The following is a 25,966-nucleotide window of genomic DNA, read 5'->3' as shown; positions in this document are numbered from 1 at the left end:
TCTCGTTGCTCGTAAGTTTGTGGTAAAACGTGCTTTTAATCAAATTTACATGTGCCACTCATACGCACTGTAGGCAGGCGAAAACAAAAAATCCATGAAAAAAAAAACGGCAAATTTTCTGTGTGAAATTGATTTATGCAATTGTTGTTTGGAGCAAGCAGCAGCTGATTTGTTTATATGTTCAGGCGGCAGCAACAAGCATGGCAAATCAATAAGTTTATGCAACAGGCGGCGATAAAATCTATGAAATCAACGAAGACAATGCTTTAACAGAGCTTCCTGCTACAGTTTCGTTTTGACCAATTTTTACATACATTTTTCGACCAATTTTAACAGCGCCCACTGAGTTAACAGTGCTCTGTGCGCATGCGCATTTTTGGATTTTTTCGGATTTTCAATTAATGTCTTTCCTTTTCATTTCCATTTCAGTTAATGCGGCAACGCACTTGCTGCTGGCTGCAAATAGCAATCATTTGTTAGGCAAACATTTCTACTTTTCGGTTGCTTTCGTTTGGCCTTTTGCCAACATTTTGCATAACCTGGGTCAAGACGGAAATGCAGGAGGAGGCCGGCCATTAATAATCTTTGGCTCTCGGCATTGCGAGGCCTCAGCTGCCCGCTGCTGGTGACTTCTTCAATGCGTTTCGCCAAAGCCTTTTGTTTCTGCCGGTCGGCCAGTTGGCCCAAAACGTGCCCGTGCCACAAGCCAAGCTCAAATAGCAAAACCCTGTACCATTCACCCAGAAAGCAAAATACTCACAAACACTACACTTAAATTATCATTTAAAGTATTTACCCATCAGCAATGAAACAAATTGATTGAAATAGAACACAACTTTGAATTATCTAATTGCTTTATTTAATTAACAATTAATTGCTAAGAAAAAGCTATTAAAAAATTATGATGACAATGAAACACAGATGTTATTATTTCCTTCGCCTTATGCAATCGCAGTCCAGTCGGTGAACCAATCTTTTTCACCTCCGCCTTTTATCCGACCTGCACTCCCTGCTGCAACGAGCTGGTGTTCAGTAGCCTCCGCATAATCCAAATTAAATTGTCAAGAGAAATGACAATTCAATACACACAATCTTGTTAAGCAAATATGAAAGAAAATACCAAAACAAAAAGCACTCTGTCATCCGTGCTCTCCAACAAAAGCGGAGACAGCAGGAAAGAGTGAGAGTGAGGCGAAAATCAAAACTGAAAATCAAGACCCAGACAAAGATGGAGATGGAGGTTCCAAAAAGTGTCAAATTAAACTGTCAGAGCGACTTTTAACCCATTTTCGTGGGCTATTACATAAGCTACTTATCAGTTGATAACTGGGCTCTCGGGGTGTTGGAAATACTAATAGGGAAATAGAAATAGAAATGCGAGTGCGTAGGTGGTGCGACTGTGGAGCGGTCAGGCGCATAAATCAGCTTGGACACTCAGCCACTCGAGTTCATTCGCTCATGCGTCAGCCAAACAAAAGACTTAGGCAACGAACTCCAGCCGCTGTTGCAACAGAATGCATTCCTTTCGAGTGTGTGTGTGTGTGTATGTCAACAGCTGGGACTGCCACTGCATATTCTAAGCCATGTGTGTGTCTAGCCCTACCCTATTCAATGCCCACCCCCCCACGTTGCATTCCCATGTGAACTGCGCTAATTCGTGACTACTTTGTTGGGCGAATGCTGAGGACTCCAACAAACACATCGCCGGATGCACAGAGAGAAATGCCTCCACCTCGAATAAATTATACAACAACTTATAATTTCTCTAGGTAAAAAGTGCACTATGAAAAAAATCTTTTGGGCTTTAGTTTTAATTTCTTGTTGTAGACTTTGTAGCCACTCTTTATCGTCATGTAAATAATTAATTTTTCTCCCTCTGCCTATAACAACAAGAAAGAACACTTAATGCCCTATTCACACGCCCGTCACCCCAAATAAAACGAGGAGGGGGAAACCCTCTGTGATAGATTCGAATGACCCACTCCCAAGGCTCGAGGTTCGAGTCTGGAGCTACCGCCTCGAGGACTGGCGCTTGTGAGTCAGAGATCGGCTCGCTATATGTCCCATTTCGATGGCAGTACCCTGCCCACGCCGCAGGCTCAAACACTTTACTTTTGTTTTCGAAACGGTCGCAGTTGCAGTTGCAGTACCCAGTTAACTTGCAAGTTGCAGTCCCAAAATGAACTACCCAAATGAACGATGCAGGCACACAGCTCTCATTCTTCGTCGTCAATTGGATTCGGCTGTTTTCTGTTTCCATTCGAGGGGTTTTTCTTCTTCAGGGTTCGACAACGTTGCGGTTGTCGCTTTCGTAGTCACACAAAGATAGAAATCGCATGACACGATCTTGTAGCCCGAAACAGGCGCCAGTAACCCAGTTTTCAGGTTTCAGACGAACAGCAAAAGCAAAAGAAATACATACAGCAACAACGCCAACTACGATGACTCCCTTTGGCCAAAGCCAAATGAAAATGAAAATGAAACGTTTTGGGCATAAATAAATAATGACAACAGAGCAGCCACCAAAAAGGCAACAACAAATGATCAGACAGTCCTCCCTGGATTTGCATTTGTTTGCATACCTCTGCCACAAGGGTATAAACCGTTTATGGACGGGCTTGTTATAAATGAATACTCAAAATCATTGATAAGGCTTTTATAGCATAATCTAGCGTAAAATAAAACAATGATTGCGATTTATTGTTGGCTAGTTTATTCATATTTTTCTCATATGGAGAAATATACGAGTTTCGATATTCTTTCTCTCAACTACAATCGAATGATATAAATCGTTTCAATCTCCTCGCATGAAACTATAAAAGATGCACTTGGACTTTCTTTCAGTCTGTGAGGGTAAACTGGCTTCTGTTCACTAACCAAGCGATTTCTTGCTTACTTTTTTGTTATTGTTTGTTTGCTGCCTGTTATTTGTTTGGTTTTTTTTTTTTAACTGCGGCATTTTGGTTTGTTTGTTTCAAGTTGTTTGGGCTCAGCCTAACAAGCTGGCGACATCGACGTCTGCCCATTGTCTTTGTGCCCCACCGTTTCATGTGGCATTTTTCTAGATTCAACCAGCCAACCCAGCCCACCCCCTAAAAACATGCGCTGACCTTTGACATCGTCCCCTGGATAAATCCAGACGCTCTCGATCTTATTGGGCAGGGAGAAAACAATTTGTATTTTAGTGAATTTTCTTTTTTTGGGTTTAGAAAAATAGGTTTTTCTCTTTTTTTACCACATATAGCTATGTAGCTATTGTAAATCTAAATGCATTTATCTTTATTTCTTATATGGGTTATAAAATCTTCTTCCAAAGAAGAAAATCAATTTAATTTGATACTAAAGTTAAGACGCATAAACATTGTTTATGTGTAGCAACTGAACGGCGATGGCGAAAACAGTACATTGAACCGCAACTTCAAGGCAGACCCATAAATCGATAGATGCCGATGCATAAACGTCAAGTTTTCGCTCAACTTCAATTCTAAACAGTCGACGGCAAATTTCACTTTCATTGGCAGTCCGTCACCCACGACATCGGGATCGGCGATCCGCGCGTCTGGGAAAGCGATTCACCCTACGCATCGATGGATGGATGAATCGTCTGGGATCCGCGGATCGCCGGACTTTTTCGCAACGGTAGCCGAATGACGGGGGGCGACAGACCAACGAGCATGCCAAAAATTGCATTTTCTACAACAAATCAAGGTGACTGGACATCAAGATAAAAACATAACAAACGATTTGACTAAGCCAAATGGTAATAGGCCCCGGCAACACAACATCGCCAACATCATCAGCAGGAGCAGCGATCGTGGCCACGAGCTCTGGAGCTTTAGCTGGAGCTGGATTTTAGCCACTGGAGCGATCATCGAGCTGCTCCGCCGTTATTGTTATTGCCATGGCCAAAAGCCTGGCATCGCATCGGATGGCTGGAGCTCCTGGCTCCAAATTTGGTGCGAAACTGCGTTGTCGCGGGCGCTTTTTTCCCCTTCGTGGAACGGGCACAGTGGGACAAAGGACTCGGGATTGGCCAGGATAGTATTTTCCTAACCAAAAATATTGTATGTTTATTGAAAACAAAAAACTAAGTTTGAAAGTATCTTATACGGAAGAATTTAAATAGGTTAAGACCTGAGCTGACCTTCAAATAAACGTAAATGAATCAATCCACTGTGCTATGGTTGTCGTGCCTGTCGTCGTCGTCATATTGAAATTGAAAATAAGAATCGTATTTGGTAATTGCAATGAAAGCGAAAGGAGTGAAAACTTTTCTGCTGTTGTAGGTATGTTATTTTGGCCACTAAGATAGATCACCAAGGATAGCGGCCGAGCAGCGGTCACTTTCTATCTATCGAGCGGTTCAATGACACGGTCCCAAACGCCCCCGCCTTCTGTTCACAGACGATTTTTTGTTATTTCATTTGGTAGTATGTTCATGGGTTATAGGTGGGGAGGTATATATTTTTGTGAAGTGAACTCGAGCTGATGGCAACACTTATCGCTGGCTAAGCCGAGTGCCTAAGCGGCTAAACGGCAATAACCACATCAAAATGCCAATGAAAACCTTTTGACATTTTTATCACGCACAGTACCGCAGATCGAAGATCGTAGATGGAGCCCCGACCAAATGCTAATTGACCTTGACATGCGGAAGATTTGAATGCGACGATACAGCGCGCTCCGTTCCCCATGCCCCAATACCCCGTGCCACGACAGTGAATCAGATGCACTTCAAGAGCAAGTCGAGTGGCCGCTGCACTTGGCTTGGATGTCTGGGTTTTGGGTCTGGGTCTTACCACGACTGGATGGATGGATGTACATATGTACATGCATAAGAAGTAAGAGGTACGGGGCCCGAGGTCCGAGTTAAGTGGTAAGTGTTGCGGTTGCAACATCATCAGCGCCAGCATCGAAATGTGAATGCATATGCATAGTGTTAATTGCAATCGCCACTGCAATGTGACCGAGGTGCCTGCAGTTCAGCGAGTTAAGTGTAATTTATAAATAAATTAATCAAATTATGAAAGCTATTAGGCTTCCAGCTATTAGCTAATCAAATGTGTAAGATGTTAAGGGAGCGAGACCTTCTATCTTCAACAACCATTTAATACAAGATTGTTAATTGCCTAAATGTTTTCGATTTTCCATCTGAATTACAAAATTAAACAAGACCGATTTGGGGAGGTCTGCCCAAAGTAGGTGGATCCAAACATATTCAATTATCTTTTAACACTTGGAAATTCCAGCTCACTAGGCTGGATATTATAAATTATTAGTTTGTATTTTTTCCCTTCCTTTTTCCATTAAATCCATGCAATTTTAAATAAATCTTCCGGAATGGTTATGATATATTTATGCCTTGAATGAAAAGATACATTTTGTGTATCTTGAATTAAAAACTTGGAAACACTTTTAAAACAGCGCTCAGCTTCTCAGTCACACTTTAACAACATTTAACGAAATGATGTGCAGTGGGCCGCACCTGATTAAATGTCTGGTGAATAAACAACGAAAGTGCAACAAGTTAGGGGCCATAAAAATGACACCAGTTGGATCGGTCGTAGAGGGGGGGGGGGAGTGGCAGGAGGGGCAAGGCCGGGCGACACTTCACCTTGTGTTGTTCAAGTTGTTGTTTCTGCTGTTGGGAGCCAATGGTTATTATTTTACACGCTTTCAGCTACAACTTTATTTATTTTGCGCGCGGCGTCTTAATGCCTTGTGCTATAAAATGAAATTTTACGCACTAAGCGCGGCATTTTGTTAAATGCCAAACCGGCAGACAATTTCAGTTGTTTTTGTTTTTTTTTAATTTTTAATAGGCCATTGGGGGGAAGGTAATAAAAGTGAAACAGAAACTAAACCAAGGTTGCCCCACAAAGTGCCCACCTGCCACCTGCCACCGATTTTCACCGCTCACCGCCGAAATGCCACATGTTGGCCACTAAAATTGATAACTCTATTGCCCATTTTCTGATTTAGCTGACTTCGCTGCTGGCTGCCGCTCGTCAATTGCTCACCTGATGATTGATTTTGCTGATTGCCAACGAGTTTGCATCGCACATCTTGCATTTGCATTTCGCATCTTTGCATATTTACCGCGGCCAATTATAATTAATTTCCCCAGCTTGTCGCTCTCTCTGTCGCGTGAATATCGCAGAATCCGATGCATTTTGTCAACATCAACTTCAGCGCCGTTGGAAAACCGAAAACGAAAGTCCGCCAACTGACTGAGTGACCGACTGTCACCGTTTCAGGTGTCCATTTATTACCTGTCATAATCAATTGGGATGGGGAAACGTCAAGGTGCCGAAAGTTGGTAATAGGTTGGCCATAAAGGTGAAGAAAGGCGTTTAAGTTGCTCCAGAAAAACGACTCAGTGCCGCAGGTGTGCAAAAAAGGAATCTACACGATTAAAATCTAGATACATGAATATATATTACAAAATATAAAAACAATTGGAATAGAATAGAATGCTTACAAGTTAGGCTTTCAATTTTTATAAGCATTCATTCCACTTATGTATGTAACAAAAGGCAATTGTGCCGTTGATCGGCTATTAAAAATCTTATTTCAATTCAAGGATTCCCCGAAGAGAACTTTCAATTTCCCTGGAAAGAGAGAGTAGAGCTCCATATGGAAGTGGAAATGGCGAAGACCTTGTCCGTCACTCAGATGCGGTGAATGTGAGAGTACTGACCTGGCTATGCCTTCATCCGCTGGCTCACTGACTGACTTGCAAGTGATCAGTGATCACTGATCTGCTGGATGATGGGTTTCCTCAGGGGGGGTGTTCACTCCGAGGAGGTTTTCCGAGCCTTAAACGGATTGCAATTGCAATTGGGAATGGTGGGGCTTCGTGCCTAAAACATTTTGCATAATTTGTTTTGCTCACTTTTTATATGTATTCCAAGGCTTGTAATTTGATTGCGTTGTTGACTTTATTATGAAAGTTGCGAGACAACAATAAAAACAGCCAGATTAGCATTGCCCACTTTTCTTTGGAAACACAGAAAGAAATGGCAATCTATTCCTGCATATCATTTGTATATATAGTATCATGTAAAGATTACTTTACTGCATAAGTTGTATTATTTTTAATAGAATATCTAATTTTTGTACATTTATATTCTGAAAGTTACTGAAGATTTGTATACATTTAATTGATACATTTGCAAATTACTTATATCACTTTTATCACTCAATATCCATATATAAATATAGGACTGACTCACAAGCGCTTACATTTTTATTTGTATTTTATATTTCTTTTTTCATTTGCGGCGTAGCATGTTGCCAGCAATTGAATAAAAACCCTTTTCATGTCAATGCAACATTTGTTGCTCTGCCAGTCGCAGTTCGATGTGGACTAGCCAAGCTGCAACAATCGGCGGCGCTTGGCTTTGTACTTGTCTCTTTGGATTTGTATTTGGATTTGGCTGCTGCTGCTGCTGCAGTTGTTTCCTATTAACGATAAAAATCACATGACACGAACTGGTCGCTTGATCTGGCTCCATTTTCTGCACTTTTTCCCTGGGCCGTGCTTTGTTTTGGTTTTTTGCCCCGATGCCGCTTCAAGTTTTTGAATTTGGCGCCGGCGCCACTAACCCAGTTTAAGCCCAGTCGTTCGGGCCCAGTTTTAAATCCGACCTGGGCTGGCCAATTATGCCACATTATTGTCCAGTTGATTGCCGCTGTTATCGCCCTGGAATGACAGGATGCGGCGGCCAATTGGCAGGGCCACGGCCAATGCCTGGAGATTACGCAACGTCAACGTCAATTAAATCAGTTTTACTCCAAATATTTTAAGCCAATGTCAACCGAAAGAAACCGAAACGTTAAGGGTATGGGAAAATATATGGACATCGTCTGCGCATCGCACGTACACCTTTTGGTCGATCTCGATGTGGCAGTGGCCACGCCTGATTGAATTTATGGCCGATCGGCGGACCAACTGACCAACTGCAAATGGAGACCCTCGGGGGGATTTGGGGCTTTGTTTACACAAAACTTTCACAAATTAACCCAACCTGTGAACTGAAAAACTCAAAACTTAATGCATCCGAAAACGCATCGACTTGATTAAAATGCTGCAAACTTAATTGGGGCCCAGTTTGTCGCACATTCTGGGTGGCCCGGGTACAGTGGTCGCCAATTAAAGGAAATCCAGTAACTTTATATTTTAAGAAATGTTGGTAACTTGTGGCAGATTAAATAAGTCAACAGACTGCCTTTATAGTATTCACAGATACTCAGTTAAAGCTGATAACATGATCCTGGAAAACCTCGAAGATCCTATTTTCCATTTTGAAAATATTACTTAATTAAAATTTCACTTAACCACGTTTATTTCTGCTCACTGTTTATCCGTATCTATATGTGGTCTTCCTGGAGCACCTTGCCCATTCCGCCCGTCCCTGCCCTGCGGCATCTGCTCGGTCAAGTGCAAGTGGCAATTTAAAGAATCGAGCGAGGAGGCTCCGCTGGAGCGATGAATCGAGTGTCCCGGTGTACCAATGTTGGCGCCCCCATATGCGCATAATAATTTGGATGGAGTGCCGAAGAAAGTTGCCTGGTTCCTCGGCATCGTTTCATGTAGTTGAGGTTGTTTCGCAGCGCATGTTGCTTGTTGGCTGGTAAGTGAAATGAAAAGTGCATAAATCTGCCGATCTGGCAGCGGAGTGCAGCGTAAAAAGCGGGGCGATAAGAATCGATCCGAAGGAGCCTTTTTTCCCGTTTAGTTTTTGGTTAAACGCAAGACAAAAGAACTTTCGCTTTCGTTGCGCTCTTTTTTTCGGTGAGGTAAAAGTGGCCAGTGGTGGTGCATTATTTAACCAAATTTGGCCATTGAATGCAACCGGTCGGTAGTAGGTGCCCCAGCCATCGATATAACAATTATGTGCGTTTAATGAGCAGCGGGAGCAGATCGAGGAGTTGCCGATCATGCCGCTGACGGCTGAGATTGATTGCGTAAGTGCATAAGGAAAACGGTCTGCTGAGTTGCAACATTGTCACCCGCTCCCGTGGAGCGATCACTTTCACTGCTGCCCCCCCACACCAGAATCGCTTAGAAGAGTCAGCGATTTTCGCTTGTTAGCTTTATGGGATGGAGCAGTCGTCCGTTGTGCATTCGGTCGATCGATGGTAAAAGTGATAGTCGTTTCCAATTGGAGATTATTATGGCTTAAGTATTTTACGACTTATATAACCGCAAATACACACACACACACACACACACACACAACACCACGCACGAGACGTCAAAGCAATTAAGCTACCCAAACACACATGGCCGGCGATACAAATGCAGGCACTTTTCTAATTAATTTCAAAAAGAAGCAGGGGGTTTCGGTAAAAATCTCAATAAAATTTCATTTTCATTGACAGTCGCTTTTCAACTGCAGCTCCACCAATTCCAACGTCGCACTGCAGTGCCGCCCCAGTCGCATGATGAAGTGTGGAGACGGCAACAACAAGAGCCACCACTCGGTGCACTTAATTGACAAGTGTGAAACTTTCGATTTCTATACACCCATTGACATACAAAACGAGGCAGACACAGACACTCGGAAAAAAATCTAGATCACTCTTTTCTGACTAAAAACTTAAAGCATAGTCTGTATTAGGTGGCAAGTTGTTTGCCGAGATTAGGTATTTGCAAAAACCTAAGAGATATTTATAATATCACATCCATAATATATCATTTGTTAATGTAATTTAAAGAGCTTAGGAGACACAACTCCAAATAATCCCATTTATTTTCTTAAATTTATAGTAAAATCCAAAACTTTTTAGCTGTGCAACCTAATGATCTTGCCTGCTATGATTTGTTGTGTCTAAATGTCACAATTCTTCCAAGTGATGGGCGGATCCCGGGCGGACAGGACAGGAGGGTCTAAGGAGGAGGAGGTGGAGCTGATGCTGGGTGCGTCTGGCCAGATCCAAATGGCGTGGAGCTTGAAGTCTGGAGTACTTCGAGCTTGCTATCGCTATCGGCAGCTGATGGCTACGGCGATAATTGCCAATATCTGGCGACTGGTCGGGTGCGTCTCGCGTGCTGACTTGACAAAAAGGCAGCGCAATGCCATCAAATGATTAACTAACGGCTCGGATCGACATGAAACGTGCGAAATGGGTGAAATTTTCTTGGCGTGTTCGAGTGCCGGCCGGTGCGATTTTACACTACAAAAATTATGTTTCAATTATGCCAGAAAATGAAAGTTGGTGCAGAGACCACTGTAATGGCTTAATTGCTGCCACCGAATTGCGGGTAATCCAAGATATCATAACGAGATATCTTTATTTCTTTTACTACGAATTTGACGGCCAGATGACCTCATGCAGTCACAGTGCGACTTTGAATTTCGTTTTCTTCATAAATCACAACAACTTTTTTTTCGATATCCTGAAATTACAATTTATAACAACATTGTATAATATTATGATGATGAGAGTCGTTTCGGCTTTATATATATATGGAAAAGTTTAAGTATTGCCTGAAGTTTAAATTTAGATTCCAAAATACTCAAAAATTCATTAGAGCTTGTTCAGGGCCGCCTTTCAAAATCTGGAGTTCTCAAAGTTGCAACCTTCCCAGAACAGACAGCCCGTCAGTTTGGTATTTCAACATGTTTTTCGGCAAAGCCATAATTAAAAATCAATTTGGCCAAAAAGTTCCTATTATGCAAGAGCCGCCGCGACAGGCTCGTAATAACCAGGTTCGTTGCCTCAGTCTTTTGTTTGCCGTTTTGTCAAAGGTGCAGGCTGCCTGCCTGGTTGGCAGTTCCCCCATCTGCCGCCAGACATCAACGTGAGCCGCACATATCGAGCATAATATCGCGATGTGGAACGGCATGGTCTATTGGAACCCGGGTTCATGCTATGTCAAGCATGATTTCGCTGTTTGGGGGCCGTGCCTCAGAGACCCATTAATGAGCACACAAACTGGCATTTGACAGATTTTTTAATTAAACCATACAAATTGCGATTCTTCACGCTTTTCGCCACACGAAACAGTGCGGATATTATTGCTGGCCCACATGGCCGTAGGCATTGAAGCTCCTCCCGCTCCTTTCCTTTCGGGGACAAAAGGAAAAAAAACAGGCATTCCAGTTAGCGATAAGCGAGTAATCTCGGCAAGAAACGAATGAAATGCCACCGTTATCGGCTATCTGGCAGCTGGCAGCTCCCGCGTAAATGCAATTTAAGGAGCGGGGGCAAAAAGAAATTTGCATAGGCGCCGAGCTAATGAATTTTTGCTGCCTGCTTACATAATTATCGGCGGCACCATTATGGCCTAAACCTGGACCTCGTGCTCCAAGTCCAAGTGCTCCTTTCACTTTTGTGTGAGTGCGGCTGCCTAATTATTCCTGCCCGGCCGTGTCCACATCCATTGTGTCCCCTGTGATTTCGCACATAATTAAGCTGCGCAAAATTTACATTAAATTAATAGTTTTATTGTTTTGTCTCCGCCTGAGTTTGAATCGAGCTGGAGTTATGCGGAAACGGCGCCCTACCAAAAATGGGCAACTGAAACCTGCCACAAAAAATCCAGAAGTGAAAAGGGGTTATAAGCGATTACCACTAGCGGCAATAAATAAAGAAGAAGCCAAAGACCCCCTCGTATCACTTTCTTGACAAATCACGAAAGATTAGATTATTTAGTATGGTTTTAAAATTTCAAAACTTACCCATCTTTTCTACAGTTACATAAAACGAAATCCTTTGTATAATATAAGATTTCCTTAAATATTTGAATAAATTGATAATTTTATGATTCTGTGTACAAAAAGCTATTCATTCTGATGACTTCATTTGGAAGGTTCTCTGCTATCACCAAACTAAGTTCAAACGACAAGGCTTAAAAATTGCAAATTCAAAATTTGACCTATTTGGCGACTAATAAATGAAATGGCAAACTTAAAGACTGGTTTTTAGCTAAAGCGTAAAAACCATTAATGAAGGCTTAAGTCGGTTATCAAGAGGTCGAAAGGTAACTGGAAAGGTAACTCCTTTCAGTCAATTCGCGATCTTGGACTCGAGCGGTTATTGCAATGTATCAAAATTTCGGATCAGAAAGTGAGGGACGAGAAAGGGATCCTTCGTGGTCAGGATACTATAAGGACAATGGAACTCATTACTTGCTGTACGGAAAGCCAGAGGATATCGCACCAACACCCAACTTTGGAAATATATCCTCGAATCCTTTCATCAACGCCCTGGAAGCCCAGGAAAGTTTTCCAACTAGAATCGTTAATGGCAAAAGGATTCCGTGCACAGAAGCTCCCTTCCAGGGATCCCTACACTACGAAGGATACTTTGTTTGTGGCTGTGTGATCATCAATAAAATTTGGATACTCACTGCCCACCACTGCTTTTTTGGACCACCTGAAAAGTACACCGTGCGAGTGGGCTCGGATCAACAGAGACGAGGTGGTCAACTGCGTCATGTGAAGAAAATCGTGGCGTTGGCGGCCTACAATGACTACACCATGCGACACGATCTGGCCATGATGAAACTGAAATCCCCGGTCTACTTTGGCAAATGTGTTAGGCCTGTGAAGCTACCCTCTACCAAAACAACGAAATTTCCCAAGAAATTTGTAGTCAGCGGATGGGGTATTACCTCGGCTAATGCGCAGAATGTCCAGCGCTATCTTCGCCGCGTGCAAATTGACTATATAAAACGATCAAAGTGCCAAAAAATGTACAAAAAAGCCGGGCTAAAAATATACAAGGACATGATCTGCGCCAGTCGAACAAACAAGGATAGCTGTTCCGGAGATTCTGGTGGTCCCCTAACCAGCAGAGGCGTCCTTTATGGAATCGTGTCCTGGGGCATTGGTTGCGCCAACAAAAACTATCCCGGTGTTTATGTCAACTGCAAACGATACGTTCCTTGGATTAAAAAAGTCATTCACAAATATTAATATGGTTTAATACAATAAAAACTATATTACGCATGAGATCAACGTAATTTTGAACGCAGAAAAGTATTTCCATAATAATATTAAATTCAATAAAGTTCTAGCAATTTAAATGGTTTCTTTATATTATTTAATTATTACCCAAACTAATAAATGTTTGATTTAAGCTAAATTAATCACGTTTAGCTGAAAGGCCTGGCTTATGAAAAATGTTTGACAGCATTTCAAATACGATAAACGCTGCGGGTTAATTTTTTGCCAGAATCCGCTAATTAGCTTAACCTACTTCAACGGAGCTAAAGCTAAATGGTCAACAAGAACCGGGAACTAAGAGGTCAAAAGGTGAGCTTTTGTTCTAAGATGGCTCAGTCCAGAGGCGATCGTTGCTCCGATCGGTTATAAAAACGTCTTTTAGGATGACTTCAAATTTATCGGGAATAGTTGTTATTGCGAATCTGTGGATTCTGGTGGTAGGTGGTCAGTCAAAGAACTGGAGTGGCTACTATGTAGACAACGGTACCCACTATCTGCTTTATGAGGGCCCACGTATTAAGCCCCAGACTTTTTTACCCGGAAATATATCCACTAACCCCGCCATAAATGCTCTGGAGGCACAGGACTACCTGCCAACTCGAATTGTGAACGGCAAGAAGATCAAATGCTCCAGGGCACCATACCAGTGTGCTCTTCACTATAACAACTACTTCATTTGTGGTTGTGTTATACTTAATCGGCGATGGATTCTAACTGCCCAGCATTGCAAGATCGGCAATCCGGGAAGGTATACTGTTCGAGCGGGATCAACGCAGCAGAGAAGAGGCGGTCAACTTCGACATGTTCAGAAAACTGTGTGCCATCCAAACTATAGTGAATACACCATGAAGAACGATTTGTGCATGATGAAGCTAAAGACTCCACTGAATGTCGGCCGGTGTGTCCAGAAGGTGAAGCTTCCCTCCACGAGAACGAAGCGATTTCCTAAATGTTACCTGGCCAGCGGATGGGGTCTGACCTCAGCCAACGCCCAGAATGTCCAGCGATATCTGCGGGGCGTGATTGTGTGCAAGGTGAGCCGAGCCAAGTGTCAGCAAGATTATCGGGGCACCGGGATCAAGATATACAAGCAAATGATCTGCGCCAAACGAAAGAACCGAGATACTTGCTCCGGAGACTCCGGAGGTCCACTGGTCCATAATGGCGTGCTCTACGGAATAACATCGTTCGGAATCGGTTGTGCCAGTGCCAAATATCCGGGTGTATATGTCAATGTGTTGCAATATACTCGCTGGATTAAGAAAGTTGCAAAGAAGTATTAATCTCTGATTTGTGCAGAAAAGGTCAAACAAAAATTTCATCATTTTCTAGAGAGATTAAGTTTATTATAAATTGATCAGATGCTTTTGTGAGTTTACGTAAATATTAAGTTCGAAATTTTAAAATAAATTATAATAGTAAAGAAATTGCCTAAAAATTGTCTATGGTTAACAATATATTGAATTTACGCTCAAACAAAAAATCCATGCTTGAGATTGCGTTGTAAGGCACCCAAGAGAAAGAATATAGTATTTATTTAAAGCGTCAATTAATATTCATGCCAAATTCAGTAGGTCGCATGCCAAACCCGGAGGTCATTAGCATTCGTGATTCCCGGCTGGCTAGCAAAGAGTTCGCGCCCAAGGGTCAAGAAGTCAAATTTCAGTTATCGGCCAATATTGGTTCTTTACGGTCCATTTGTTTTTGTACGGATGATGAATATTTTGGCGTTGATTTTACTGCTCATTTGTGGCCATAAAACCAGTGCTTTATCGCCCCAGGAACGGATCGTGGGTGGAGTAGAGGTGCCCATTCATCTTACACCATGGTTGGCTTCGATCACGGTGCATGGCAACTATAGTTGCAGTTCGGCATTGATTACATCACTCTGGTTGGTGACGGCTGGACATTGTGTTCAGTATCCAGATAGCTACTCCGTTCGTGCAGGATCTACTTTCACTGATGGTGGTGGTCAGAGAAGGAACGTAGTGAGTGTTATCCTTCATCCAGATTTTAATCTACGTACTCTGGAAAACGACATCGCCTTGTTGAAGTTAGATAAATCCTTTACTTTGGGAGGAAATATTCAGGTGGTGAAGCTGCCGCTTCCGAGTCTTAATATACTTCCACGAACCCTTTTGGTTGCCGGTTGGGGCAATCCAGATGCCACTGACAGTGAATCGGAACCTAGACTACGTGGCACAGTGGTGAAAGTTATTAATCAGAGACTTTGCCAGCGACTTTACTCCCATCTGCATCGTCCCATCACGGATGATATGGTGTGTGCAGCTGGAGCTGGACGAGATCACTGCTACGGCGACTCAGGAGCTCCCTTGGTTCACCGCGGCAGTAGCTATGGAATCGTATCCTTTGCGCATGGATGTGCTGACCCACATTTTCCAGGCGTGTACACTAGGCTAGCCAACTATGTTACCTGGATATTCAATGTACTGGAAAATGATAGAAAAATTAATATGACATATAAAAATTAAACCATATAATGCACAAGATGTTTTTGTTTTGTTTGTTCTTATCGTGCCCCTCATCGAAAAACTATGTTTGGATGCCAGTTCTTCCTGCATCTGCTGGATGCTCATCGCTCCTGGAATACCCGATGCATTATACAATCCGCCAGCATTTTCCCAGCCATCTGAGGAGCCGCTCTTTTTCGTGCCCAACCGAGGCGATAAACTCGTACCGCAGCTCGACGGCAAATTTGTGTAAATTATGTATTTGTGCATTTTGATTTCATTTAAACGAAGTTTCCTGATGGCCCCTGGCGCATGTCAAATATCAAAACCGAAACCAGCCTGCCAGCTAGCTGGCCACTTGCGCAACAGCCACATCCAGCAATCCATATCCATATCCAGCCCCATCCCGATTCCATATCCATATCCCCATACACATCCACATCCCAGCTGGCCAAAATATCACTGCCATATGCGGTGGGCGTGCTCCGTTAATGCTGCACTCTGGCGGCCCCCGAAATTAACATAATCGTGCTGCCGTTGCTGCTGGGATCGGGATCGGGTTTGAGTTTGGGGGATTCGGATGCGGATTGCTATTGGGATTGTCTCTGCCTGTGCCCTGGCCCGATGTATCCGACATGAGTGTGATGATGCCCCAACAAAGTGTTGAATGCTGGCGCAGGCTGTCAAGTGGAGGCCCCCGGGCATTGGCACACTCAGTCGCCACCCGCTTAGTTGTGCAATGGGAGCATCGAAAGTGGTCTGACTTTTACATGGAGATTTTTTTCGCTTGTTTTTTTTTTTAGTTAAAATAAAGTTTTAATAATATGAAAATATGCTTAAAATTTGCAGTTTGCAAGTGTATATGTGATTTTTGGGGTTGTGTGTCTTCATATATATAAAAGGGTATCAGCGTTGTGGGGTGTATACGCTTGCTAGTCAGGCATGTAAATCTCTTAAGCATAATTTCACACCGAATCGGCTTTCTTTTATATATATATATATATGTATATTTTGTTTATCATTAAGTTACTCTTATACAATTCGTTACGTATTCTAGCCTAAATGTATACCATCATTTTATTTTGTTTTGTTTTAGTTTTCGATTTGCTCTTGTAATCTTGTTCTTTGTATATGTGTTCAAAGGTTTTTGTAAATTTTAAACTATTCGCTATAAAAATGTTCAACAGCAAACTCGCGTATGCATTGGTGACTTGAAGGTGGACCAAAAGCGAATGCACAAACAAATCAACTGTCAACTCGAAAAAATCGTAAAAATGTGTTTAAAAATCGATAGCCAAAAGCCATTAATAATTGTATTTGGTTTCTGCAACATGCGCGCACAATAAATTTTACAAAAATGAACGTAAAAAAATTTACAATTACAAGCACATATAATTTGTTTAACATGGTTTTAAACATATTCGCTTTACCAATGCATTCTTTAAAGCTATATAACAATTTTTTTAATTTCAATTTGCATCATTAGGTTGGACTCGATTGATCTCCTTTTGCGGCTGCCTTCTTGGTTCTTTCCCCAACAAGGATAGAAATTAATTAACAGTAAGTGATCAACTAAGGAAGTACTTGAAGACTGACAGTGAAGGATTCCCCAGCTGAAGGGCGTAAGGGGTTGCGATTTCTAATGGGTTGGTTTTTACAGATTTAATTATTGCAAATGTGTTAGACTCAAGTTCAGTTTACTTGTAAGCTTCCTGCGCACAACTTTTCTACTCATCTTGGCTGGGTGTCGTTGCTGTTTCTATTTAACTCCTCAATTTCTATTTCGCTGGATCTTGGCTTTCTCTCTCACATACATCACATATTTTACACTTTAATAATACTTCCTTACACATAATTTATTAATTAATTCATATTTCCCTCTCTGCAGTTATGTAGAGTCAAAGTTGGTTGCTTCTGCTGCTATTGTTGCTAACGCTATTGGACAGCTTCTTATACACCAGTCAGGCCTTTATTAGTTGACTTTCCCTTAATTGATGATCCCGCTGCTCCTTCTGCTTACATTGTTGTGATTGATCGACGCCAGTTTACGACAAAAACGGATTTGTTGCTGCTTCCGGCTTGATCCACGGCATGTTGTTATTTTGCTGCAAAATTCAATGTCGATTAGTTATATTTATTTCAATGTTTCATTTCGCGAAAGCTAATGTACTAATAATAAGCGACTGACATGCAGAGTTTTTAGTTTTCTAAGCCAACTACAGGGTTTTCATAAATTGTTTAATAGTTTTAGTTGTTAGAGGGTATTCTACGAGTTAAATAGCAGAACATGCACATTCGAAAAACATTTTACCCATTTGCATTTATTGCTTAGTGTATGTTTTATTTAAGCGTCCAAGCCTCCATTGATGGCTACAATTAGAAAATATTATGGATCAACTGGGTTTTAGCAGAGCTTTTGGTTAGGATGAGTATGTATTCTTTGGAAGGCAGCATGGCAAACCTTTTGCTGCACTCCCCATTCAGCAGCTCATAGTACTCATACTTGCAAAACAAACAAAAAGAAAACTAAATCAAAGAAATAAATTTCTAAATAAAAATGCAAACTAAACGATAAACAACAACTTCTGGCAAAGGTGGTAGTGTGGGATTGGCAGCAACGACAACTTTAGCGGCAGCAAACTCACTTCCAGCTTGCAGTTGGCCGACGAGGATGAGGGACCAAAACTCATGACAGTATCGGCCACAAAACCCAAGGGAGCAACACTAATTCCAGGAGTTTCGGCCAGAGAATCGGATAGGGCGCTGCTATAGCTGGCAGCAAAACTTGAATATAGACTGGGAGTACCATAGTTGCTGTTGATATTGTTATTATCCCTGCTGTTGTACATGTAGGTATCATCAGCAGGTGCTGTTGGACTATTATAGTAAGGACGTTCGGTGAATATATCCATGTTGCGAATGCCATCGACGCCCGGACTCGGACTTGCGTAACAGCTGTGTATGGTGCTGTTGCTGGTGGAGCTATTCATATTGGTCGGGATGTTGCTTTTTCCAAGGATATTAGTGCTGCTGCTACTTTGATACGCATTATTGTAGACCTGCAAATTGGGCTGTGGCTGGGGGATGTGGGCAATGGGAATGATGGGATTACTTAACGCACTCAACAGTTGAAATTCACCCACAGACGAGGGCCCCAAATTGAGGCTAGTGGGACGTACGGGAGGCGGAAGTTTTGGCTAGAATGTCGGGTTTTACATGCAACGGTTGCTCAAAACGAAATGACAGAAGGACAAACGATAGTAAAAGGAAACAAAATGCAGAGGTGAAATGATAAGATAGTTTTAAATAGTAAACAGAAATATCGATAAGTCATCAGAGGAGCAAACCCTCAAAAATAATCAAAATATAAGTACAAGTACGCAGAGTTTCCCTAACACCGCAGACGCACGAAATCCTCCAAATTCTGGCAACTCACCTGCGAAGTCGTACTAACTCCGCCCATTACAGGTGCCCAGGGATCTTGGTTCATGCTGACTGAAAACGGGGCCTGTTGTTTCAGCTGATTGATGGACGGCACCTAGAGGTAAACCACAAAAAAATAATAAGCAAATCTACAAATATCTATTTAAATCAAATCCAAAATTTAACTCACGGCTGGCTGCTGTTGCTGGAATAGATTCGTCTTGGGTGGCACTACGTTGTCGCTGAAGGGATTGTACGCCGGCTGATTACCCGTTTGCGTCTGTGGCGCAATCGGTTTGATCAGATTGTCTAGGTTAACAAGCGCAGAGTTCTCGCCGAGGAAAGAATGAGCATCCTTTATAGATTTCTTTGCCGTGGCCCCCGTCGACGGATGCATACTGCTATTTATACCTCCATTTCCGTAGTTCGCCGATAGCGGATCCATGTCATCGAGCAGAGAAGCTGGAAATGGTTTCATTGTGATAAGCTCGAAAGTGATGTTATCAAACGAAAAAGGCCTTACCATTGTTGTTGTTGGAGGCGTTAGAATTGCTGTGCTCACTCTTGTTTCGGTTGGTGATCAAGTCGAACTCATCAAACTCGGGGGATTGTTTCTGAAATTCACAAGAATGTTTTACATCATTTAAATATATACACAATGTGTAAAAAATTAAATTATATTATTGAATTAGCTCATAGTAAATCTAATTATCAATGCAATTCAATCAATTAAAAGATTAATATACCGCTTACCTTAATGGCGCCAGTTCCGAGTGCTTTCCATGGGTCATCCAGTGCCCCCGCACCCGTTTGAGATGCTGCTCCTGGCGCCCAGGGATCTGCCAAGCCAACTGCTGCTGCTCCTCCTGCCGCCGATGCTGCTGGCTCTGCTAGCCAGGGATCCGAAGATGAGCTACCATTATTTGCCGCATGATTAATTGGCGCAGCTCCCAAAGCTCCGACAGCAGTGGATTTTATCAGCCAGCCTTCAGCAGGAGGGCCGGCCGGAGTGGCTCCACGTCCGTTTTGGTTGGCATTACCATTACTTTGCAGCCAACCTTCGTTGGAGGAGCCCGAGGCCACCGAAGGCGACTGAGTGCGAGCTCCCCAGGCATCGTTTCCAGCTCCCAATGGCGCCGAAGTCATCGGCACTCCGGCACCCAAGATGGTTCGTGGGGCAGCGGAGGGATTCCAGGGATCCACTTGAGGCGAGGAAGTACCTGACCACGGATCGGACAACTGGCTGGGAGCTCTTGGACCTGGCATGGCCCAGGGATCGACAACAGCCGTGGGGGCGCCGCCTGCAGCGCCCAGCGGCGGACTTGAGATGCTCGTAGCCCCCAGAGAAATATCCAGCAGATCTAGCAAATGACTCTGTTGTTCCTCCTTCTTGGGCGCAGGAATAGGTCGTCCGTTTGGATCCCTAATAAATTGGAGGATTTGATTGGTATTGAAACCAGACGAGTTGTTTTATTAGACGTTCTCTACTCACTTGAAATCCTGCTCACTCTGGCTGAGGGCGAGTTGCAGACGCACATCATCACTGCGTCGCTTGGCCTCCTCCTGTTCCGCTTCCTCTCGTGACATGGCCATGGCCAGCTGCAGTTGAAGTTCCTCCTCGCCGGCCGTCTGGGGACGAACCATTTCCAGTTCGGATACCGATTTAGGCGGCTCCTCCTGCCAGCCTGGCGGCAAGTCTCGTTGCGATGGTCCATCAATATAGCCATCGCTGCCGAACCCACTCGGGTTCTGGGCGAATCTTTCCTTTGCCTTCTGCGCCTTCACACGCTCATTCTTCAGTCGCTCGTCATCCTTAAGAAGAGTGACCAGCTGCTTGGCCTTCTCACGGACATGGGTGCCCTGATCCTTGCCCTCTTCGAAATACACAAACTCTCGCAGGGTTTGAATGGCAAAGATGTTCTCCTTGCACTGCTGGGCGACCTTTTCCGAGCCGGTTTTAATCAGATACTCCAGCAAAATGAGTGCCTTGTACACATGTCGCCAGTTCTTGCCGTGGTCATTAAGACGCTTCCAGATCATCTGCATGATTTCCGAAAAGGCCACCACATTGTAGGTGAGTTCCGCTATCTCGCTCATGATGGCAGCCGAAGGACCCCAAGGGTCATTCGAGGTTGCCTCACGCACTTTAACCTGTGGATATCAATGTTGGTTTTAAATAGCTAAATTGGCTTATGGATCATGTAGATCACTCACCTGGGCATCGGAGTAGTTGTGCGCAAGGTTCTTGATGTTTCTGCGCAGACCAGCGACATTGACCTGCATATCGTCCTTTTGCTTTCTCACTGTGTGACAAGAAGGATGGAGAGGGGTGTTAACATGGCTATATCTTCGTGATCCAACCCGTTTAGTAGGATAGGGGGTTTTTTGGTTGGATTGTGAAAAGGGTTATTAGATCTTAGGTTTAGTCTTGCTATCGAAGAGTCCCGCTTTGATGTTAATGCGAATCAGTGTGTGGTAAATTTGGGATTTAGGCTTTCTTTTTGACAGTTTCTGTGAGGTTTTTTGAAATGTTTTCAAATCTAAAGTGTTAAGTGTGTTTCGGGCTACAAAATCTGAACAAAAACAAAGAAAAACGGTGAAGATGAGTCGGTACCAGTTGGTGTGGAACGTATGTGGAATGTGTTACGTGATCTTTTTGGTGAGTTTTGCTGCTCTGTGTTGCGGCTCGGTGTGGTGAGAGTTGAAACTTTAGTTTCAAATCAAATCAGATCGAATATTTTCAGTATGTCCCATTTATAATTGGCGGTTTTTTTTTTTTTGTGGAAAAGAAATTGAAGTTATATGAGATGAATTGACATTCAGACTTACTTTTCGTTTGTTTTTGCGTTTGACTTGGTTTTTTTTTTTTATTTGCTATACAGAAACTTTGGACTTTTGCTTGAATAGGCTTTAGACTTTTTTGCTCTTTTTGTTTTTAAATTCGTTTTGGTTTATGTTTATTGCTGTTTAAGTGCTCCAAAGCAAGCTATATATGAGATACAAGATAAATACAATCAAAATACATAGTAAGAGAGTACACATACGGATATACATATTTATATAGAGTCAAATGTCGGTTGTGTCTGTTGTTGCATCGGTGCAAAACACACAAATTAATAGATAAAGTAATCGCCAAACTCAAGTGCACCAAACAAAAAGAGTGAAAGCATATGTTGAAACCAAACTTGAGATACGAAACCCTGAGATTTTAAAGCGCTGCTTTAAAAACCGCACCAGACTTTACAATACTAGATACATCCAGCCCGAAAGCCTCTAGAAGAAATAATTCAATTTGCGGGCAAACAAAAAGCAAACGGAAAGGAAAAGCATGGCAAAAAAATAAAACAAAACATGGCAAAAGAGTATTTCCCTTGACATTTCAAAGTCGACTAGGGAATACACAGCACAAAACTAAATGAAGATATAATTTTTTACAAACTGAGCAAAATGAGCAATTAATGTCACATTTATTTGCCAGCGAAAGTGCTTGTAATCAATTGAATTTTAACCATTAACCATATATAGAATTTTATATTTACAAGAATATTATTTTTGCAGCAAACTCTTTGAGTATTACCAATCAATCTCATTTAACTCATAGAGACTCTGCTTGAACTTAACCCATGGCAGACCGAAACAAGAAGCCGCAAAAGTGCAAATAGCCTGGGCTCAAGAATCAGAAAGTGGACAGACAAACGTCTACGACTATGTCTGGATATGCAAATTTTCAGACCAAACTGCATTATGCATTAAATGGCGACCCACAAGCACAGCGAGAATTCATAGCAAATGAATTGATTTTCCACCGCCCTCTTTGCGCGGTTCCATCTATTTTTAAATGCGAAGAATGCTAATCAAATTGTTATCGATTTTGTTGCAAAAGCGAAGAAAGTTCTTTGAGAAGAATTTAGAGTAATGTGGTTCTCGACCATTAAGAATTTCAAATATATGTACATATATATTTATAGCTGATTAAGCATAAGATAATTACGTGCATGTGTACAAAGTAAGACCACGCGTTTTACGGCTTTGTTTGGAAAAAAGTAGATAAAACGCAAAGTACGTGTGTTACTATATTCACTATAAACACTTTATATTGTTGATAAATTTATTGAAAATAATATAATCGAGCAATAAATAAAAGAGGCAAACATATTCTTGATAAGCGAATACCAAATTTTATTAGGCTATCGATAAGACTAAGAAATCCAAATATATACCACTTTCTTGTTTCGAGATATAGTAATTTGATTAGATATCACTTTAAAAACAATTAATAAGGGCAATACTTTTATAACAACATATAACATAATGAGGCTTGTTAAGATATTTTTGTCTTTTCGGCAGTTAAGATAGCAATTAACCCCAGCTGGCCCCAGCAAAATCTCAGAAATACTGCTAAGTTAAGTGGCGTTTATTAACCAGTTTGTAGCTGAAGAATCGCTGTAGTTTCTGATATAACCACCGTTCTTTATGCGGTCCGACGGGTCTGCATTTATTTTTGTTTATTTTTCGTGTAAACAACGCACTTGACACATATCGAGAAGAGCCGGCTGTGGGGAAACTCCATCGAGAACCCGCCTCAAAACTGTATCTCACAGATAAACCCGTTCCGCAGGCATTCGAGCTATGCGAGAAATCGAGTTAATATTGGTATGAGGGGGGAATACTCATACTCGTAAATGGGCAGTGAAATTCATTGACCGATGATCGTAGTAACGATCCACTGCGAAAAAGGGCCGTTTGTCTGCCTCGTTTGTTTGTTTTCATTTGGCCAATGGAAGGCGAAATAATTTAATTAAATGTCGCGCAGTATAAGACGGGCGAAACAAAAAACACTACGCAAATGAAGTGCAAGAGTCAAGTAAAAGTGGGTGGTGGTGATGGTGACGGTCTGTTTTTGTTGTGGTGGTGGTCTGAACTTGAGCAAATTGAATGCCAGACAGAGGCAATGACGAAGCTTTCTTTGTGTTTCTGTGCACTTGACTTTCGGCAAAACGTCACCGCTTCGTTTTATTGCCAAAAAAATATACAGCTGCGCTTGTGTTGGTATCAAAACAAACAGAATGCCCAACGAGTTGCGAATCACTTTGTTCCAAAGGCTGCGAGCCTTGACGCCAGCCAGCGGTTCAATGAACGTATACACTCGTATAGCTAAGAGACGGAAAAAGCTCCCCAAACGCTCCAAACACCGAACTAAACTCGAAATGGGGAGCTGCAGCGTGTGCGTTGTTCGCCGATTGATATGCGCGGTGGTACTGATCAGTCTGCGATCACTCTCGTTATATCCAAACGCAATTAAATGCGAGCAAAATATTCCACATTCACGAGGCTATTTGACGTGCACTATTGTCAGACGTTTAGCATGTTTCCGCTAAGATGAAAAATATTGATGAAAGCCCGTCAGTAGCCCCACAATCTATGATTCCTAAATACATACTTTTTATCTCATCATTAAACAACGAGAAAGCTTTTCTATTTAAACCCTGCAGATTGAACTCAATTCTCTTACAATCTTGGGATTAACAAAACTTAAAAATTTAATACATATTTAAAAATTGAATTGAATTCGCAAAGATCTGAGGATTGGAAATTATAATTTTGGTTGTTTCGACTTAAGGAGAGAATACTGCAAACAAACATTGAAGATTGTACAACGAAAGACCATAATAATAATAAAATGTCTGTGTTAAACATCTGCTTATCTGGTATCTACGTTACTTTCGCAAATGAAATGTTTGCTTTTGGTTTATGGTTATCTTGAGATGTTTTTCTATTAGCACCTCAAACAGGTGGAAAGGGCTAGCCGCTGGTGACGAAGGTCACTGCTCGCTCGCTGATGCTGCCCACTGTGCCACACGATCGCCGGGCCCCTCCTCGATCCGCCTCGGCGTCCCCCATCACCTCCTCCATACCGCTGGCACTGTTGCATTTTCCAATGTTGCTGCATCTGTTGTAAATGCGGGCGTATATTAGGTATCATTTGTATATAATATATTAATGGCTACATGGGTGCTTTCTGTGGCTGTGTGCGTATGATAACGAGCCAGAAATGCGATTAGATTTCATTTGTGACACTAGAACTACTCGCACCTACACACACACGTATACGCACACGGACGCACTGATTGGGGGGCACACGAATGTGCGAAACTTCATTCATTACTCATCCGCCCCCCCTCGCAAACATAAACCCGTTTCCACCCACGCCCCTGGCAACCCTGGATCCACTATGACTAATCACTCGACCGGCTAACGGCAGTTATCAAATAAAAAAAAAAACAACAAAAAACAAAAGCCAAAGAAGCGCTATCAATAAGCATATGTTGTAAAAAACGGTTAGCGGGGAATTACGTTTAGACAAGGGGGATCTATAATTACGGAAAATTATTATTTAAGAAAAAGAAGCCCCAAAGAGAAAGAGAGACAGAAATATGTTTGTGGCCCCCTCCCACTTACTCTTTCGCTCACCTGCAATGTTTCTGTTATTGTTGGTTTTGTTGCTTCACTGCAGTTCGCCTTTGGTTGTGTGTGTGTGCGTGTGGGGGCTCCGCTCGGCTGTGTATGTGTGTGTCTGTGTGTGCGACTCCTCCTCCCCAACTAGTTTTCTTTTCTATATTTTACGACTTTCTTTTCTTTCTTTTTTCGGACTCGAATAGACACGGTCACAAGATGACGATGACGACAATGCGACGTCAACAAAGGGGGAAAATAGTATAGCTGCGCGCACGATATGGATATCCAAAAATCCTGGCACTCTATCGGGTTTATAGGGCTCTCGACTGCGATTGCGATGATATTGCAACTTATTTACCCTTTGCACTCTGCGCACAAAACACGAATTATTATTTCTTTCTCTGCTTTTCGCTTTGCACTAGTGGTGGACCAGAATTGATGGGCACTCGAAATATCGCGATATCGATTTATTCCTGAACCTATCGGTTCTTATCAGTTTGGAGTATAAGTATTTTAAAAATACTAGCTCACAGAAGAGCAAAATTATTCCTGTTATTTAATTATATTCATTTGCTTTTGGTATGTAAAATTTATAAAGGAATAACAATTTATCTTTGACCATCAACTACCGTCGTTCTTTTTATTTTTCTATATGTA

The 25,966-nt window shown here is 42.3% G+C and overlaps 4 protein-coding genes across 15 annotated transcripts; 3 read left to right on the top strand and 1 right to left on the bottom strand.

Annotated features, from left to right (window-relative positions):
- Window positions 1-12,053: 12,053 nt before the first annotated feature.
- Window positions 12,054-12,929, top strand: CG32376 (uncharacterized protein; the record flags this gene model as incomplete). Its single annotated transcript, NM_168223.1, has 1 exon — window positions 12,054-12,929. One exon carries the CDS (start codon window positions 12,054-12,056, stop codon window positions 12,927-12,929), a length of 876 nt encoding a protein of 291 aa, NP_729271.1.
- Window positions 12,930-13,342: 413 nt separating this feature from the next.
- Window positions 13,343-14,242, top strand: CG32374 (uncharacterized protein; the record flags this gene model as incomplete). Its single annotated transcript, NM_168222.1, has 1 exon — window positions 13,343-14,242. The coding sequence occupies one exon, from the start codon at window positions 13,343-13,345 to the stop codon at window positions 14,240-14,242; it is 900 nt and encodes a 299-aa protein (NP_729270.1).
- A 256-nt stretch (window positions 14,243-14,498) lies between these two features.
- Window positions 14,499-25,731, bottom strand: lqf (liquid facets). Of its 12 annotated transcripts, none has more exons than NM_206291.2 (10): window positions 25,325-25,731; window positions 21,683-21,839; window positions 21,068-21,156; window positions 20,346-21,004; window positions 19,607-20,276; window positions 19,377-19,467; window positions 19,044-19,315; window positions 18,867-18,968; window positions 18,076-18,627; window positions 16,232-17,535 (listed from the first exon to the last, which is right to left on the bottom strand). In NM_206291.2, coding segments are annotated over exons 2-10 (2,496 nt in total). In that variant the 5' UTR covers window positions 21,684-21,839; window positions 25,325-25,731; the 3' UTR covers window positions 16,232-17,475. The 12 variants fall into 12 exon arrangements, with proteins under 12 accessions (NP_001261526.1, NP_996013.1, NP_001261528.1 ...); NM_001274599.1 differs by having other exon boundaries at window positions 18,076-18,507; NM_001274598.1 differs by lacking the exon at window positions 18,076-18,627 and adding an exon at window positions 17,742-17,800.
- CG16998 (uncharacterized protein) lies at window positions 14,675-15,451 on the top strand (the record flags this gene model as incomplete). The annotated part of the gene is made up of 1 exon (NM_139877.1): window positions 14,675-15,451. The coding sequence occupies one exon, from the start codon at window positions 14,675-14,677 to the stop codon at window positions 15,449-15,451; it is 777 nt and encodes a 258-aa protein (NP_648134.1).
- Window positions 25,732-25,966: the final 235 nt, after the last annotated feature.

The sequence above is a fragment of the Drosophila melanogaster genome, chromosome 3L (genome assembly GCF_000001215.4).
Source record: "Drosophila melanogaster chromosome 3L".
In the NCBI taxonomy this organism is placed as follows: Eukaryota; Metazoa; Arthropoda; class Insecta; order Diptera; family Drosophilidae; genus Drosophila; species Drosophila melanogaster.
The sequence above is the reverse complement of the archived record's forward strand: the minus strand, read 5'-3'. Positions and strand labels throughout refer to the sequence as shown.